Below are 17,694 nucleotides of genomic sequence, written 5' to 3'. Positions count from 1 at the left end.
GAGTAAAAATATAAATCTGGAAACAACGTATAGTATTTTCTTATAAATTTCCGTGTTTAGGTAAAAGGAAAATTATATTCATTTTTTTTAGATAAATACGTAAACAGCCATTTTAAAATCAATTATAGCTTCAAAAGTCAAGCCAAATAGGTAACTTCAATTCAGTTAGATTTAGTTCAATTTAGAATTATAATTAACTAGTATAAAAATAGTGAATTAACAAATATTAAAATCAATTGTAATTTTTTAAAAATAATTTGAAAATGTACTAAGTAGTTTTTGTTATAATTTAAAAAAACAGCTACAACAAATTAATGACCACACCTTAAATAAATTTGGTTAAGATTATGATTTCGTCTGAATATAATTTAGTTACGATTGAGCTTTAAAATTGTACTATTTTAATTTCGTTTTGGTTTGATCACCAGGTCGAGTGATAAATATCCCTAACTATATTTATATTTTATTTCCACCTTTTTCTTTATCGTTGTCATTTTCGCACTCCACTCTTCCTCTTTCTTTGATTTTCTTCTCATTTACTTCACAATAGTTTATGTGCTTAATTTTCCACTTTCTGACTGTGAACAGAGCGAGATTTAGGGGCTGCTCGCCCAAACTTATGGCTGACTTCTTGATCTGGAAATGGTTTGAAAATGGAGTCGCCACCTAGTTTAACTAGGAAATGCTTTTTATACCAACTAGATTACCTTACTCGCTTATGAATAAGATTATCGTGCATCGGACCAAAAAGACCAAGTTCGTGAACCTCCCCGAGACTCGTGTGCTTGACTTATCTGTTACTAGCTTTATTTATGACATATTCGTTTTATTCTCATCTCAACATTCGATAGCAGTTAGTGCTGGAAATAAACAAGTTTGGAAAAGCAGTAAACACGTTTGACACGCATATGATTCGATCTGGACTGGACATGCAAAGCAAGTAGCAGGTACTTCTAAGCATACATCTAAACCTGGCGATTTCTAGCAAATACCATAAGTCTGGTTGGTTTGGATTGATCACATGCACAAAGCATAAAAACCGGATGTCTAATTTTGATTGATTTCATTAGGTGATCTTGAATGCACAATACAACCATTACTATATTTTCGTGGTAATCCTAAGATGTCTAAGTGACTGGCTGGATTTGATTTGATTTAGCTATAACGTGGTTAGTCCTTTAGCCTGTTAATACTGGTTTTGGCATGCTTTTGGAAAGCGGTAAACAATGTCAACATGCTCACGGGCAGTTGGTATGCATTCAAGGTAATGAATACTTTTAAACCTCGTTGACTTTTTAAGTGCCTTACACTCGCGCGAGTTTGACCATCAGTGTGGTCAGAACTGGTTCTCGATCAGAACACGAAAATTGTCTGTCTCGTCGATATGTAACTATCGGTTTTAACCATGGTCGATTCTAAGTTCTGATGAACCCGGAATCTGCTCTAGAAGTTGCTGGGTTTGCGGGTCTCGGGCTCGTGGGCTCGATTTATACTTTATGTTACCTTCTTGGGATTATGGGCCGATTTACAGTGGGTCTGACCCATTATAATGCATAAAATTAAAGTACATCGATTTATCTACGTCTAGGTTCAAATCAGGCCTGATTTTGAGCAAACAAACCCGAAAACGCGTTTGGAGGTCTGAATCAGAGTCTGGAAAATATGGAAAGCAGGGCACAAAAAACACGGTGCCAGTGTGACTGACGGCTCCGCAAGTATAGGGCGGCGACAGCGCCAGTTTATTCTGGCGGCGACGCCAGTTACAGTCGCAGTGGCAACTTTTGGGCAGCAGGTTCAGCAGTTCGTCGTTTTGGCTCGGTTTTTCATGCAAAAACACTTAAAACCACATAAAAATACAAGGAATGCAAAAAACACATACTGGAATTTATTTAGAGTGTCTAGCATTGAATTGAAACACAAGAATAGCTAATTTCGTGGTGAATTTAGCTAAGGCAATTTGAGGTAGATTAGTTTAAAAACACCCTCATATGCGTTCTAAGCTCATAATTCCGGATTATTAATACACAGAACACCTAAAAAGGCCTAATGACGTGTTTTTCTCAGTTTGTATAACAATTTTATCAAGGACACATAATTTGGCAATTATAACAAAAAAACTATTGAATAAGGGTTTTTGATATTTCAATGCCTTATAGGCAATAAAAATTCCGGTTGTGTGCCTCTTTGAAATTTAATTCCAAAAGAGTGCCTGGACCCACGCGTTCCGCATTGTAGGAATGCAGAACACGTGGCGCCGTTCCGCATTCCTACAATGCGGAACGTGTTAAGCAGCTGATTAATTGCTTAATCAGCTGCTTAGCAACGTTCCGCATTATAGCAATGCGAAACGTTGCTTATTCCCAATGATTGGGGAGCACTTTTGTCTCCCCAATCAATGGGGAGATGCAATGATTAGGCCAATCATTGCTTAAAAAAAATTAATAACTAATTTTAAAAAAAAATATAATATTAATAAACGATATAAATTAATAACGATTTTAAATTAATATTAATAAACGATATAATTTTAAAAAATAATATAAATTAATAAACGATTTTTTATTGAACCTTCATTAAATAAATAAAAGAAAGAATAAAAACACTGAAAGTGGTCGACTTTGTCCGAATCCAAAACGTTAAATATAAAAGAGTGGTGGAAGAAATATTATGAATATTTATTTTCAACGGCCGAGGTCGGGTAGTGAAATTTGGTTGGTATGAGTCAGTTATACTGTTAGCTAGCTAGCTTCAGCTATATGCAAGAAATCATAAACATTTAATTAGTTAGATTGCAACAGGTGAGGTTGTTCAATACCTTCTGCCTATAATTATAAATGCATAATCAATATTTTGCCAAGAAAACCACCGATATGAGTTTGTTTGCTTGTTAATTAAATTGTTTGACATCGTCTCTAAGAATAATGAAAACAAAACATCAATAATACTCAGGAAAAAAATTAATTTTTATAACCGTTTGTTAAAGTCGTTGGTTAAATAAAGTTAATATTAGATCGTTTGTTAAAATTGTTTATTAATTTATATCGTTTTTTTAAAATTATGTCGTTTGTTAATATTAATTTAAAATCGTTATTAATTTATATCGCTTGTTAATATTATATTTTTTTTAATTTTTTTTAGCAATGATTAGCTCAATCATTGCATCTCCCCAAGTGCTTCCAATCATTAGGGAGAAGCAACGTTCCGCATTGCTACAATGCGAAACGTTGCTAAGCAGCTGATTAAGCAATTAATCAGCTGCTTAACACGTTCCGTATTGTAGGAATGCAGAACGCCGCGTGTTTCGCATTCCTACAATGCGGAACGCGTGAGTTCAGGCACTATTTCGGAATTAAATTCTAAAGAGGCACACAACCGGAATTTTGGGTGCCCCAATTATCAAAAATTCAGAAATTTCAATTAACATGGCATAAAAGTGGTAAGAAATTTAAGCGGGTCCCCAGAATTACCGGTCTGAGTCCTTGACTCGTTTGCTGGTGAAGTGGATGCGGAATCCAGCTTCGAGTCTGTGTAGGGCTGTGCTCTTGGAGAATCAAAGCGTTTTTAGGTGTTTTAAGATTGGAATTGAGTGCGATTTGGTGTGTGTGTGTGTGAGAGAGAGAGTGAGGGTGCGGCCAGTTTAGGGTTTTGCTAGGGGGTCGATTTTTCTAGGGTTTGATTTTCCATCTCTAGTCCGACCTTTAGTTAGGTTTATTTAGGGCTGTATTTATATGGGTGATTAGGATTTAGGGTTAGTTAGAGTCTTCTAACTTTTAAACTGTTTAAGTGATAAGTCATGAAGTATTAGGATTAGCTAAAAACTCCTACCAATTAATTAATTTTGAATTTACACTTGATGGCTAAGTAAAAAGGTGCTAGAAGTCGGTTTTGGTGTTTAAAAGTGTAAAACAATGCTTACTAAGATCCTATGGGAATTGGCCCAAATTTTTAAAATATTGCAATTAGTCTAATTTCTAGACTTAAACTACAATCTCTTTGGATTTTTATAGGTTATTTACGGCTAATTACATTTTAATCCTTCAAGTTTACATCTATGTGTAGATTATGCCTGTTTAGATTCCAGCAAGCAAATCGATAGTTCGTCACCCGGACAGATTTCTTTGGAAATCATTATTGGACACTTCATTCCCTTATCACTTATTACCTGTCCGAAAAATAGGTGTTTACGCTGACCCATTTACCTATACTAACCCTTACTCAAGTCTTCCATCACTCAAAATTTTATTTTCTTTGATTAATTTTTTTGGATTTCTATAAAATAATTTTGGTTGTGTAACTTTTTTTTTTCCTGATTTTTTTTTAGAATTGAATGTATTAGTTATGATTCAATCAGACAAGTTATTTTAAATATTAGACAAGATATTGTATATACTCCCTCGTACGCAATTGATAGGTTGATTTGAATTTACACACATATTAAAGAATGTAGTTATTTTAGTTAAAATTCTATTAACAGTCTAAAATACCTTTATTAAAAATGTGATTTAAGTTTAATGTTATTTTATTAGAGTTGACAATAAATTTTTGAAACAAAACAAATATGATAAATATGAGTGTCTCAATAAGTCCTAATTAGTCCCAATTAATGCTATCGTTGAAAGCAATGCTGTTTGCAACAATAACAACACAACATTAGTATTATCAAGAGCATTAACTGGTGCTATTATCAAAAAGTTGAATCAAAATTAATTAAACTGATTAAATAATTAAGGGTATTTTAAGCAATTTCTTATCCACTACTCCCTCCGGTCCATAATATTTGTCGCATTTGAGAAAGTTTTTTGGTCCATAATATTTGTCATGTTATATTATTAAGAGATCATTAATTGCTATTTTTCCATGTTTACCCCCCATTAATTTATTGAAAGAATACAATAAACAAATAAAAATGATAGTAATAAATGTAAACAAGTTTCAATGTAGGGTTAATTTAGTAAAAGTGTTTATAAATTAAGACATATTAATTGTTTTCTTAATTCTTGTGTTAAAGATAAATGCGACAAATATTATGCACTGGAGGGAGTAACTTCTATAAAAAAAAATCTTACTCATATTTTCTTTAAAAATTTGATTTAAGTTTGATGGTATTTGTTTTAGTTTGGTTCAAATTGGTATTACCAACTGTTTTACGATTCGTTTTTTTTTTTGTTAATTGATCATATTTTTAAATTAAAGATGAAGAATAACATTTTTGACTTGGAAATTCAAACTTCGCTTAATCAAACAGATAAATTTTTTGATATATTCTACATAACTTATTATCATTGACTTCAGTTCCTTACAATTTTGAATGTTTCTTTAATAATGCATGTAATTTTAACATTTCCTACATGAACAACTTAAGAAGGTATTATAATACAATTTGATTACACTAGTGTTTATATAATGCGGGTCCTTATAAGTAGACATGTTCATGTATAGGGCTCGGGTCGGGTTTACCGGGCCTTTTCATTTTTTCACCAAATCTGGGCCGAGCCCAGACCAGGCTTCATTATTACTACCCAAATCCGCCACCTGCACTCTATTTTTGCATATTCGGGCCAGGTCTACCGAGCCTTTTCATTTTTTTAAGTAAGCCCAAGTTTGGCCCGAGCCCGGACCAGGCTTTATCTTTACTAACCAAACCCGCCACTTGCACTCTATTTTTACGGTCTCGGGCTGAGGTTTTTTTCGAACCTACATGTAAAATTGGTAAAAATAAAAGGTCGAGCTCGACCACAAACTAACAAGCTTTTTTCGGATCTGAGCCAAGCTTGGAACAAAAAAATAGTGTCAAAGCCCGACCTTAAAGGGACGGGACGGGACAGGCCGGCGAGTACTCAAACCCATGAACAAGTCTAGTTATAAGACATATGTGCATGTATTTTTAACATTTTTCTAATGGTTAAATATTAGAACTATTACAACCAAGAGAATTTTCTCTTTTAAATCATGCAACTTAAAATTTTTGATTATAAATTTATTAGATAAAAGTGGTTTTGGTGAAATTCTGAAAGGATGGATCAATGAAAGAATTTTTAAACGTTCTAGAACCGGCCTTAAAATGGCTGTTGCTGAGCAGAAACTCAATTCCACAAGTTTACAAGGGATTAAATAGTAGAAGTCTACGGTGGATTTTTTAGAAAGTCTATCTCATAATAATTTGGTAAAGTTGCTAGAACACTTTCAAGAGGACAAAGAATTCTTAATAATCTACGAGTTCATCTATAAAGGAAGCTTGAACACCCATCTTTTTAATAAAAATCCTATCATTAATCCTTTATCTTGGGTTTTACGACTGAAAATTGCAATCAAAGCAGTTCGAGGACTTGCTTATCTTGATAATTTAGACAAAGCGATCATATTCAGAGATTTCAAGACCGATAACATATTACTTGATGAGATATACAATGCTAAAATATCATATTTTGGTTTGGCTAGATCGGGTCTTTTGGATGGAAGGTCTCATGTAACCATCGGTTGAGCGGGGATTAGGGGTTATGCTGCTCCGGAATACATCGAAAAAGGACATTTATATATCAAAAGTGATGTGTATGGCTTTGGTGTGGTGATGCTTGAAATAACAACCGACTTAAGGGTATTTGATCAACCGTCCAGATGGCCAACAACATTTGGTTGAATGGTTGAAGCCGATTCTTTTGATTCATGGAAAGTTGTAGTAAGAAGTGGAAGTAATAGCAAATTTTTATTTTTAATTGTCTCTTATCTGATCCGATAAGCCGATCGTCAAGTCCTGGAGGCTTTAGAAAAAGTACATGTAATAGAGAAAATATCAAAGCCTACCAAAAGCACGTAAGCCTGCGTGCTCTAGTCTCATCCTTGAGCAGGAGATGGAGAGCAAGTGGTGGCCAATAGATACGTTCATAGGTGTTGGCACCTGTCCGGCCCGCCTCCTTAAAGCCGAGAATGAACACTAATTTTTTTATCACAAGCCCGATCTTAACCCGTAAAAAACCCATTATTTAATGCACAGGGTGGGATTTTTATTTTTATCATGTTTACATGTAGGCCCAAAAAAGTCTAATCCGGACCAGTAAAAATAGAGTGCAAAGGCCGGATTTGAGCAGTAAAATTGAGGCTCGGGCCAGACTTGAACTTACTTAAAAAGTAAAAGAGCCCGATGAGCGCACTTTGAGCCCGGTCTGAACCCGGCTATGAACAGGTGGCCAATATACTTAAGGCGAGATTAGTATAAGTTCTACGTGTATTCCTTTTCTCTTATTATATACACTAGCAATACGGTCAATCTTTATAATGGTAATTTTCTGAAATACATGTTTCAGTAATTTATTTATACTTTTACCTGTCAAGTTTTGACTTTTCTTTTCTAACTTTTTTTTTACGAAAAATACATTTTTTAAAAAATTTCACAAATACCTTTTTCGGTTTCCAATTTCGGTGTTCGGTTCGGTCGACCAAACCGACCGATTGCACATCCTTATTTTTCAGTTTTTCATAATTTATTTTTTTTATTTATAATTTTTTTCTTGGATATTTTTTATTTTTTTATAGTGTACAATAGTGTATATATAGTGTTTTTATAGTGTAAGATTAGTGTATATATAGTGTATTTATGGCATTTTGTAGTGTTTTTATGGTCAATACCATGAAAACACTGCAAATACACCATAAACACTGCAAATACACCATAAACACTGTAAATACACCATAAATATACTATAAAAACGGCAGAAATACACCAAAAAAACATAGATATCCCGAAAAACAGCAGAAATACACCAAAAATACACTAAAACGTAAATATGCACCATAAATCAATTTATTCTTTACAAAATCAGTAGCAATAAACAAATATATGAATAAGAGAAAGACAAAATAAATAATTATATGAATAATAGAACAATTTTATAAACAAAAATTATAGATATACAATAATTTATTTACAAAATGTTTAAATCATTACAAAAAAACCTAAAAAATTACATAAATCTAAAAACGAGTCGAGAAATCCATAGCGCGAACGGAAGAGACGAACGAAAAAGACGAACGAAAAAATGATCGAAAACGACGAAAAATTCATCTGACGTAGACGAACGGAAGCGCGAACGGAAAAACGAACGGAAAAGACGAACGGAAAAGACGAACGGAAAAGTAATCGGAGGAGACAAACTGAAAATCAAACGAAAAGGAAGAAGAAAAGAAGAGAGAACTTTGAGAGAAAAGAGAGAAAAAATCTAAAATGAGATAAGGCTTCTATATATAATGGGTACTTTTGTAAATAAGTTAGAAAAATAGGTAACATAGGAAATAAGGGAAAGATTAGCCAAAATGCTGTAAATACTTTGCGAAAAAAAACAAGTATTTAGAAAATAATCTCATCTTTATTTTGACTATTTAATTTGTATTATCAAATAGATAATTAATATGAGATTAATACATCATTTTAAGTAAAATATTGTTAATGATTATTCCTGTTTATCAAATCATTAATTTTTGAAATTGTATCACTCTTTTAAACTATAATTATATACCTTACTAGAAATTGTATTAAAAACTAAAAAGTACTATCAATATAAATTTATTTATCTTAAATTTGTATTCTAATTACAAAGTAAAATAAAGTTCGCGATTTAATATGCATTTAATCCATCAAATTAGAAAATTTCAACTTTGAAAGGAAAAATATTTCAGTTTAAAAGATTGAACCAAATTAAAAAAAATAAGTAACAGGCTAATTTAATTAATATTTAAAAATCTTATAAAACTAATTTAGTTTGATTTTTTTAAAAATAAAAATGAATTTACTCTAAAGCTAGAGCTGCTTGACGTCGAACAATGTATTTTTCAACCGAAGTGGAACTGCTTGAGGTTGCATATCGAAACTCATTAAAATCCGAGCATAATTATGCTCAATAAAAAAAATGACAAGTTCCAATAGAAAAATATTAGGACTTGAACCGAATGCATATCAGCTGCTAGCATGTGTACTATTGTTGGACGATTGAACATTGTTTTTAGTATTTTTTATAATTCTATGTCGAATTTTGAATTTTTGTTGTTTTTTAAAGCTTAATTTCATCAGCAAATGTTCACAAGCTGCAGGATTATTCCTGTACAAGATCAATTACAGAGACCAAACACAAAGAACTAATCACCTTGAAAAAAAATGACTTCCCTCCTGTTCTTCAATCGAAACCGCATATGGCGAATTCCAATCAACATCAAATATCATTTGAAGTTGCGAAACAATGCCGGGGTAATACGTTCCGAAACTGACACCGGCTGTCGTGTAAAAATAGTCCCATACGAGGTTGCTCGTTCCAATGTGAGCTCGAACATCACTTACCGCATATTTCGCATGGTTAACCCTGGTATAATCTGGATAAAGATTTCTTGTTTGAGCCCCATTTCTGAGTGCAGGTCCTGTCTGATTGTAACCTGGAACAACGTAGTATTTGATCTCCACTTTACCAGAACAGCTGTTATACTTTGAAGAAGAACATAGTACATTGGAGTATAGCAAAGATTTCAAATACTGTTCTGTGTTGTTGATGTAGTGTGCCCAGTATGCTACCATTATCTTCACCGTCGCGTTCTTCGAGAAGATAACCTGAAAATATTTCCACAGGAGTTAGCATCAAGAGTATTCGGACACAAGAAATGTTCTTGTTGGAAGTCTACTTGTGTATAGGAGTGAGCAAAAATTCCGTTAAACTGACTTAACCAACCAACTTCGGTTAGGTTCGGCTAATTTTGTGGTTAATTTGGTTAGTTTGGTTGGTTATAGTTAAGCATTTTTTATAATTTGGTTAACCAAGTATTGTTTATATTTTTATCGGTTTAACCCAATTAATCGACTAATTCAGTCAGTTCGATTTTTAGATTTTGGTTAATTTGATTAATTCGATCAATTAAGTTAAAAAGATAAAGTACTTGGGATAATTCATTTTTGATTAAATCAATTAGTTTTTAACCGAACAGACCGTTTGTTCACCCTTACTTGCGCACAATCATCCTGCAAATGGCATCATAAGCTATCAAGCGTAATATTTCGGGAAAATAGTAAATGCCAAGTTATTAAGAAATTACAAGCTATATTGCACGAGTATGTTTCAGCGATTCACTTATGTTTTCAGAATTTCCTAAAACTCGAAAATGTTATATTTATAAAATGCGTTTTTCGTTCCAGCATTTTCCATCTCAACGTTTCCATGCAACATAGAGCAAAAAAGATTGAAGTATATCAGACAATAGTTACCTCTGAAATTGCAGAAGAGAGGGAAGACCAATAAACCTTTGGCTTTGTAAACTGGGACTGGCCGAGCCAATCCATAGTGTTAATCCTAACTGTTTCTCCATTTCCAACAGATTTTATAGTTTCAATCCAAGCCTGTTCATCAGTCTGATACTTGCCAAACGATAGCTGCTAACATAAACATGACATCAGAAACGAGAAAATTACTACCGGAAGATTCTTCCATTTCGAAATAATATGAAAGTACACGACATTTTCGTTTCATGTCATCACTTTTGAAACAATTCAATAATATTTCATGAGCTGACGAATTAGCACTTGATTTTACGCTTCTTAAAGTAATGAACATCGGAATTACCTCGGGAGGAGCAAAAGATAAATAACTCGACTCAGGCTTGAGAGTTGAATTATTATATCCAGGAGTTACAATAGGAACTTTAAACATATGAGGGTCTGATAGTATAGGATAGCCTGCAACATGGGAAGTTTCTACAAAGTGATGGGAAAGAGGAGACCTGACCAAAAAGCGGAAAGTAGACAATTAACTCGAAATGCTTCAAATTTCTACAAACACGACTTGCAATTGTCTAGTTGGAATCCAGTCAGTTTTGAAGACAGCAATTTAAATTTGCACAGAAGTGTTCATTTTCTGAGCATGAAAACGGCAATTGGGAGAAGCATAGTGCTTTGATTGCGTAAACAGAACAAAGCATAAGACTTACCGGCATCTTTCTTTGCGATGAATAAAATGAGACCAGCACGGAACTGTTCTATTAATCTGCCACTGTTGATCCCATACCGTGGTTGTATAATCCAATGCATTAAGATGGCCAAGCGTCCATAAGTTCTGAAAATATGTCTCAACCTTTCTGGCAATCTTATTACACCCAACTAGGTAAATACCAACCTCCTTAATCTGTAACCACAATTAACCAATCAGAATAACCTAGATCACCAAAACCCGGAAAACATTAAGTAAACGAATGCCGAATACCTGAGTAAGAGCTTTCCAATCATTGTTAGCAGATCCAATATAAACATCTTTATTATCAGATATCCAAACTTTAGCATGAACAATACCTGAACCCCAATAATTTCCAAGTAACAATGTCACACTTTCCACATTTGATCTTCCGGAAGCAATATCATCTGCTTCTTTAGTATAATCCGGATACACTCCAGAATGTTGCAGTAATCTGAACAAAACAGATTCAATTTTTTTTCCGGCATAACGGACACAGGGAAACGGGACAGTTGGATACGGACACGGCAAAATGATACTATTTTAAAGTTTCCTATGTAAAAATGAAGTTTCATGTCTGAATTATTAAGTGTCCGAAACATTTCCGAAACGGGACACGTTAATTGAATGAATACAAACCTGATACTGATATTTCGATTGGCTGCATCGATTATGGAGTTATAAACAGCAGAACCTTCAAAAGCACCAAACTTTTTCATGTGTTCGTTAGAGTATCCATAATCTCCGGAATGTTCATCTTCGGGTTGTGCAATCAATTGCCAGTATTGAGCTATAATATCTAATTCCTTGCTAGAGTTACCAGCTAACCAACGCAGCACATCACCTAAATGAACAGTAACAACTATAAAAAATAACCCTTTTTCTTTTCCTTCAGTTTCTCGGGAAACAAACAAAAAGTACGAGGGGAAATAGAAGTAAAATACCGGTGGAAAGAACGCCGGGGACCTGACGGAGGTGAGGCATGTCGGTGGGGATTGATTGGACAAGCCATGCTTTGCACTGTGAGTCTGCTGAAGATGCAATTATTGGCCATTGATTGACTAAAAGAAACAGAAAAACAGCAATTGAAACGCTAATTTGGTAGTTCAATTTCATTGTTGTTTCCAAAGTTTCTTGCTTTTGTGGATTAAACAAACTGCAGTGTGGTGTATTTATCTATACACATGCAAAATACTAAGTCAAACAAGCAAAAATATGATTTTTTTTTGTTTCATTAACAGATCGAGGGATTTTTTTGTCTTTTTCCTTAAAGATCAAACTGTGATCTTAATAGAAACCTAAAATATCTGCACATTCAAAGCTGATATGGAGAATCGTAAACTGCAAGAAACTAACGTTTGAAAGGGGGAATTAACACATGTTAGAACTAAAAAAAGAAAGAAAGAAAAAATGATTACATTTTTTTTCTAAAGTGATGAAATAGACAAGCATAATAAACCCATGATGATTAACTACTACAATGAAATCCTACCACTTTTTTTACAGTTGAGCAGATTTTTCTAGTCTACTTCTGATCATATGATTAGCTTGATTGATTTCTTTGCTTAGGAGATGGAGTGTCTTCTGTTTCTTGAAGATGAGCCTGAGGATTTTGTGTCTCCAGGAACCATGGAACTCGGGCTTTGCGAACTTCCTGATGTTTCTGAACTTCTGTTTTCTGCACTCCCTTTTCCAACAATCCACAACCTGTCGAAAATCCTCCTTGATCGAGACGGCAACAATTGGATGCCGCTTTTGCTGTTCTTGCTGTTTTTCTTTGTTAGTTGTCCATTTTTATGCAAGTCTTCGGCTTTTACTTTCGGTTTACTCATCTGCTTCTTTAAGGTTTTTTCGCCATCTACTGTTGCTTTGTCACATTCTTCATCTGTGTTTGTCATGGAATTTGAAGCGTTGTGGGAGCTGTTGTTGGAAGCTTGAACTGAACTCGCTCGGACCTGCTCGAAAAAGAGAACTTGGACTACAACACGAAGCGGGAGACGATCATTCTGTGCAGCATGCATTGATGCATCCATTGAAAGTTTTTTAACGTCCATCAACCCGCATATTTTCTTTCTTTCTGCCTTTGTCAAATTTGGATGCTCCTGAAGCCATATGAAATCATTAGTACAACATACTAATTGATGACTTGCAAAAAAGAAAATCAGGTGTGCATTATTCATTCAAAAAGCAATGTAAATGAGGAATAAACTAATTGAGGTCCTCCATCCTAAAAAAGATGATAAAAGTGATGTATATAGCATATGCCCTAAAAACCTTGACGGGAGAATACGTGGACGAGAGAATACGTGCCCCATAAACACGCTTTAGAATCATTGCGCAATGGAAAGATGCAAAAGTGCAAATTTAATATTTCAGACTCTAATAAAAGGCTACCTTTAGATAAGTATCAATGGCTTTGTACACTCCATCATGAGTCAGTCTAGCAGACTCGGGAATAGACTGAGCTAAGTCTATGAAGCTGGCAAGGGTGACATATGGGTCACTTGCAATTTCTGAAAGATATCCATCAATTAACTTTCCAACACTCAACATGTACCCATGTCCATGTCGCAAAACGAAATCATCAGTCTCATCATTCTTCTCAACAGTTAAATCCTGACAGTACTTTTCATGAGTCATGTAACGATTTAGAAGGCATTGTACCAATTCGACATCATACATTGTGGCTTGAAAGGACTGTGCTGGGATCAACAAATCCTTAACAGAAGCCTCATGCAACTTTAAACTGATCCTCTTTATTAAGTCTTCCTTGGGGGAATCATCAACTCCAACGAAAATGGCAACTTTCAACAACTTCAACAAGAAACTGCATGGACAACCAACACCCTTTTCTGACGGCAATAAACAAACCAGTGATTCTACCAGATATTTGTACCTCCAGGTACGACCATCAGAAACCAAATCATTAAGGGTATCTGGTAACCATCTGACTGCATAAGTTTTCAATGCCTCCCCAATAACCGTGCTGTCCATTCTTCCTTTTGATTTAATAGCAAGTATGACTCGCTTGTAGAGTTCAATATCCAGTTCACAAATATCTTCAACCCACCAATCCTTTGGTACAGATTCAATTTTCTCTCTGAACTTCACTCCATCCTCAACTATTTTATCAGGCGCTGATAGTTTCCTGTTAAACGTGTATGACCAAGTAATATTTGCAGGATCCACAGAGGTTTTAGATGCAATAGAATCTACGCACCTCCCCACAATCTTCAACTCTTCAGACCAGGGCATGAGAGATTTAGTCGTCTGAAGAACAATGATGGAATCCTTCCAACTTCGCAAGATACTGGAGTTTAGAAATACCTCGATTTTGAAAATAAGGTTCCCTTTATCAATATCCTCAGTCATCTCAAGGTATTCAGCTGCACAGCGAGCAGCAACAACACTGTAAGCATTAAGAGTAACAGTCATTCCATAGCAGAACTTAGCACAAATCTCAAAGGCCTTTGGACCACCAGGAAAATCAGCCATACTAATTTCATCCAAACTCTCTTCACTGGCATTTGACACTAGTTTTTGCAAGCGGTTACTCTTCGACAAGAGAGGAAACTGCAAGGCACATTACATTAACAAATCATCACCAGATTAAAAAATAAACTGTTTAACTGTACAATTTGATACACAAAAAAATATCTAAGTGAACAGTATCTTTACTGACCAAGCCCTCAAAATGGCTTCTCTAATAATATCATGGAATGTTACAGGTGGACACTCAATTAGACAAACATTATTCTAGAAACAAACAAAATATCTCCTACTTGATTTGGTTTAATATGGTTTCAAATACACAAACACAACAACTACACTCTTGACTTTCATTTTTGTCAAATGCTGCCACCTACAATCCAAAATACTAAAGGATCAACATTTAGTGTTTCACTATTACAAAGTTTCCATGCTTGTACTTAGTTATAAAAACAAAACTCAGTCACAAGGATAAAAAAGTACTACCACTTTACTTCAGTGTCATATAACAACATTACATGTGATTCATATGAATAATAAAGTTACAAAACCACTAAAACTAACTGTTTGACCAAGATGATTTAGAGACTATACCTTATGGAGGTGAAACTTTACTTCACCAACATTTATGGTGACATCTGTAGCCAGCTCGGATGACACATATCTGCACAAGCACATTGATCATGATAAGTTCATTCAGGGGAGACAACACCCGCCTATGATGGGCATGCAATAAATACACTAAAATATTATTATACCATTGCAAATAGTACCACAACAATAAACAGAATTATTTTCCTGGTTCACTCAACCTGTCAACCATCTAGTTAATAATCTCTATACATCTAACTAAAAAGTTCAATTACTAAGTTTCTCAATTTCAAAACTTGCACACAACTTTTTAACTGCACAATACTTGCAAAGTAGAAAATAGAATAGTTTCCAAGAGCTTAAACCAGGCATGCTTTCATTATTAGTCTGGTAAAAATATCAACATAGCTTTATTTGTGCTTAACATTGCATTAAGGTCTTAGAGTAGCATGCATGTAATACATCATGAAATTACTTTTCATTATGTCCAATAATCCATCTTTCTTTACAAACAAAGAAAATTACTCTAAAAAGTTTACATTTCTTAACTACAGCATTAAAAAGTAAAAAAAAAAGGCAAAGAAAGGGTATATCCTGAAGCAAACTTGCAGAAAGACAATGAAATACCACTGATACAACAGGAATCTACTATGTATGATCTCACAACAATGCTTTATCCCATTTGGACCACCAAATTCACTCATCAAAAAAGGGACATTTCACATTTTTGGACCACTCTTTCTTCAGATACCGCCTCCACCACCCCACCCCTCTTTCATTCCCTACCCACCCTTCATCTCAATCAGTAGTAGTGGCTGCCGTAATAGCTACACGGGGAATACTAAGAGAATGAAGCACTTTTTTTGAGCCAAAAACTACATAACAGGTAAAATACAAAATGTAGTGAAGTCCAGTTTCGTTATTTTTTACAGTAGTAGCCCACTAATTTCACATAACAAAACAAGAATCTATAAATTATACCCCTCTTTGTTTTACATTTGGACACATTAGAGGGTTAAAATCCTCTTTATCTTTGCAATATGTGTAATATATGCACAAAATTTTAAATCCCATTAGATAACAGAAGTGAAAACATGCACACAAACAAACAAAAAACAGAAACAAAACAAATTAACAAACAGTAACCAAGCAAAATCAAAACAAGAAAAAACAGAGTAATTAAAGAACAAAGCTTGAGCTAAAAAACTACCTGACGGATTTGCCTTCAGCTTGAAAGGCATCAGGCTTGGTACCCAACTTCATAAACTTCATTTTTCTAATTCCAAAACTACCCCTGAATTTCAGCAACAAAAACTAAAACAGAACCACCTTCAAACAAGTACAGAAACCAGTCCTGTCCAAGAATTTCTCCACCAAGATTAAGACTTTTCAGTTGGGTTCTCAAAACCCAGACCAGAAACAGCAGGTTCTTCTCAAGAAGAACAAGAAGAAGAAGAAATAAAATGTCTGTCTGTAATAAATAAATTATCAGCAGAAACAGCAGAAGAAGACCATATTATACATTGGACTGAGACAAAAACTCCTCGAAAAACGAGATGTCCCCATTGATTTTAATCCCAAACAATCCTAAAGAAGAACCAACATGATGGGAGCCCTTAACCAAATAAAAATATAAGATCCAAAAACGAACGTAAATGGGAAAAAATAAAGTTTTTTTCTTTGAGATTACCAAAAGAATGGCGTCATAAGAACATGAAGACAGAGAGAGGACGAAATTAAAGAGTTATAGCTCTGAGCTAAAGCTAGAAACTAAGCAAGAAGATAAAGGAAGAAGACATAATTGTCTCTCTTTATAAATATAATTAAAAAAAGAATTCATTTTTCATTAATAAAAAAATCATCATGTCAATAAATTCTCGCCGCCTTTGCTTTAAATCACTCTGATCTGCTCGAGATTTTTCTCTTTCTCTTTCTATGAGCGGCGCAAATCTCAATGTGTATGCTCGGCCTCTGACGCCTCTGTCTGCAGCAAATTTGCAGTAGCAAAATTTGATGAAAATTCAAGAAATAGATTAAAGATAATGGAGAAGATGGGTAGACTGCTTATATATTAGCATGAGATTATAGAAACGGATAGGGTGATTTTAATTTTGGTACACTTACAGATAAACAGTACAGGGTGGCTTTTTTTAGTTTTTTAGAGAGGGAAAAAACTAAATAAAAAGAGCTTTTGGATGCCGTTAATGCACACCACCCTTTTCTTTCCTGTTTTACCCTTTATTTTTAAGTATTTTAAATAGTTTCTAAATACTTAACCGAAACCGAAACCGATATGGCCATTAGTTTGAACCGGTTCGATTATATATAGACTTAATATACAATTTGGTCCCTTATGTTTGTGATACAGCGGAAGTTACAAATAAATATGATGATAATTTATAAGGTCGAATTTTGTCTCTGCAATTGTATTAGTTTGGCTTAATTTTCAACGTGAAATTAACGAATTTTTCTATAATGGATCCATTTTAATAAATTTATATTATTTTAATTCATGTTGACATGTAGACCGTATAATATTGAAAAATGGTCTAATTTACTTTTTATAATAATAAATTTCAAGTATAAATATTTTATATATATAATAAAATAAAATATCATGTATATGTTATAGATCGTT

At 34.0% G+C, this 17,694-nt stretch overlaps 2 protein-coding genes and 1 pseudogene across 2 annotated transcripts; 1 reads left to right on the top strand and 2 right to left on the bottom strand.

Annotated features, from left to right (window-relative positions):
- Positions 1 to 1,226: 1,226 nt before the first annotated feature.
- On the top strand, positions 1,227 to 6,677 carry LOC126668672 (probable serine/threonine-protein kinase CST; annotated as a pseudogene).
- Positions 6,678 to 9,018: 2,341 nt separating this feature from the next.
- LOC126667634 (uncharacterized) lies at positions 9,019 to 12,275 on the bottom strand. The gene is made up of 7 exons (XM_050360647.2): positions 11,921 to 12,275; positions 11,616 to 11,820; positions 11,229 to 11,430; positions 10,957 to 11,150; positions 10,593 to 10,749; positions 10,238 to 10,402; positions 9,019 to 9,589 (listed from the first exon to the last, which is right to left on the bottom strand). Exons 1-7 carry the CDS (start codon positions 12,090 to 12,092, stop codon positions 9,131 to 9,133), a joined length of 1,554 nt encoding a protein of 517 aa, XP_050216604.1. The 5' UTR covers positions 12,093 to 12,275; the 3' UTR covers positions 9,019 to 9,130.
- A 101-nt stretch (positions 12,276 to 12,376) lies between these two features.
- On the bottom strand, positions 12,377 to 17,195 carry LOC126667633 (BTB/POZ domain-containing protein NPY1). The gene is made up of 4 exons (XM_050360646.2): positions 16,267 to 17,195; positions 15,060 to 15,129; positions 13,371 to 14,549; positions 12,377 to 13,078 (listed from the first exon to the last, which is right to left on the bottom strand). Exons 1-4 carry the CDS (start codon positions 16,326 to 16,328, stop codon positions 12,542 to 12,544), a joined length of 1,848 nt encoding a protein of 615 aa, XP_050216603.1. The 5' UTR covers positions 16,329 to 17,195; the 3' UTR covers positions 12,377 to 12,541.
- Positions 17,196 to 17,694: the final 499 nt, after the last annotated feature.

This window comes from Mercurialis annua, linkage group LG2, assembly GCF_937616625.2.
Source record: "Mercurialis annua linkage group LG2, ddMerAnnu1.2, whole genome shotgun sequence".
NCBI lineage: Eukaryota > Viridiplantae > Streptophyta > Magnoliopsida > Malpighiales > Euphorbiaceae > Mercurialis > Mercurialis annua.
This window is presented reverse-complemented; position numbering and strand designations above follow the sequence as displayed.

Excerpts from the sequence above, each read along its gene's own strand:
- LOC126667633 (XM_050360646.2), bottom strand. The coding sequence starts at position 16,328 with ATGAAGTTTATGAAGTTGGGTACCAAGCCTGATGCCTTTCAAGCTGAA. Across the intron at positions 15,130-16,266 it reads GCTGAAGGCAAATCCGTCAG|ATATGTGTCATCCGAGCTGG; the intron begins GTAGTTTTTTAG and ends GTGCTTGTGCAG. Across the intron at positions 14,550-15,059 it reads TAAAGTTTCACCTCCATAAG|TTTCCTCTCTTGTCGAAGAG; the intron begins GTATAGTCTCTA and ends TGTGCCTTGCAG.
- LOC126667634 (XM_050360647.2), bottom strand. The coding sequence starts at position 12,092 with ATGAAATTGAACTACCAAATTAGCGTTTCAATTGCTGTTTTTCTGTTT. Across the intron at positions 10,750-10,956 it reads CATCGCAAAGAAAGATGCCG|GTCTCCTCTTTCCCATCACT; the intron begins GTAAGTCTTATG and ends CTTTTTGGTCAG. Across the intron at positions 9,590-10,237 it reads TCTCTTCTGCAATTTCAGAG|GTTATCTTCTCGAAGAACGC; the intron begins GTAACTATTGTC and ends AAATATTTTCAG.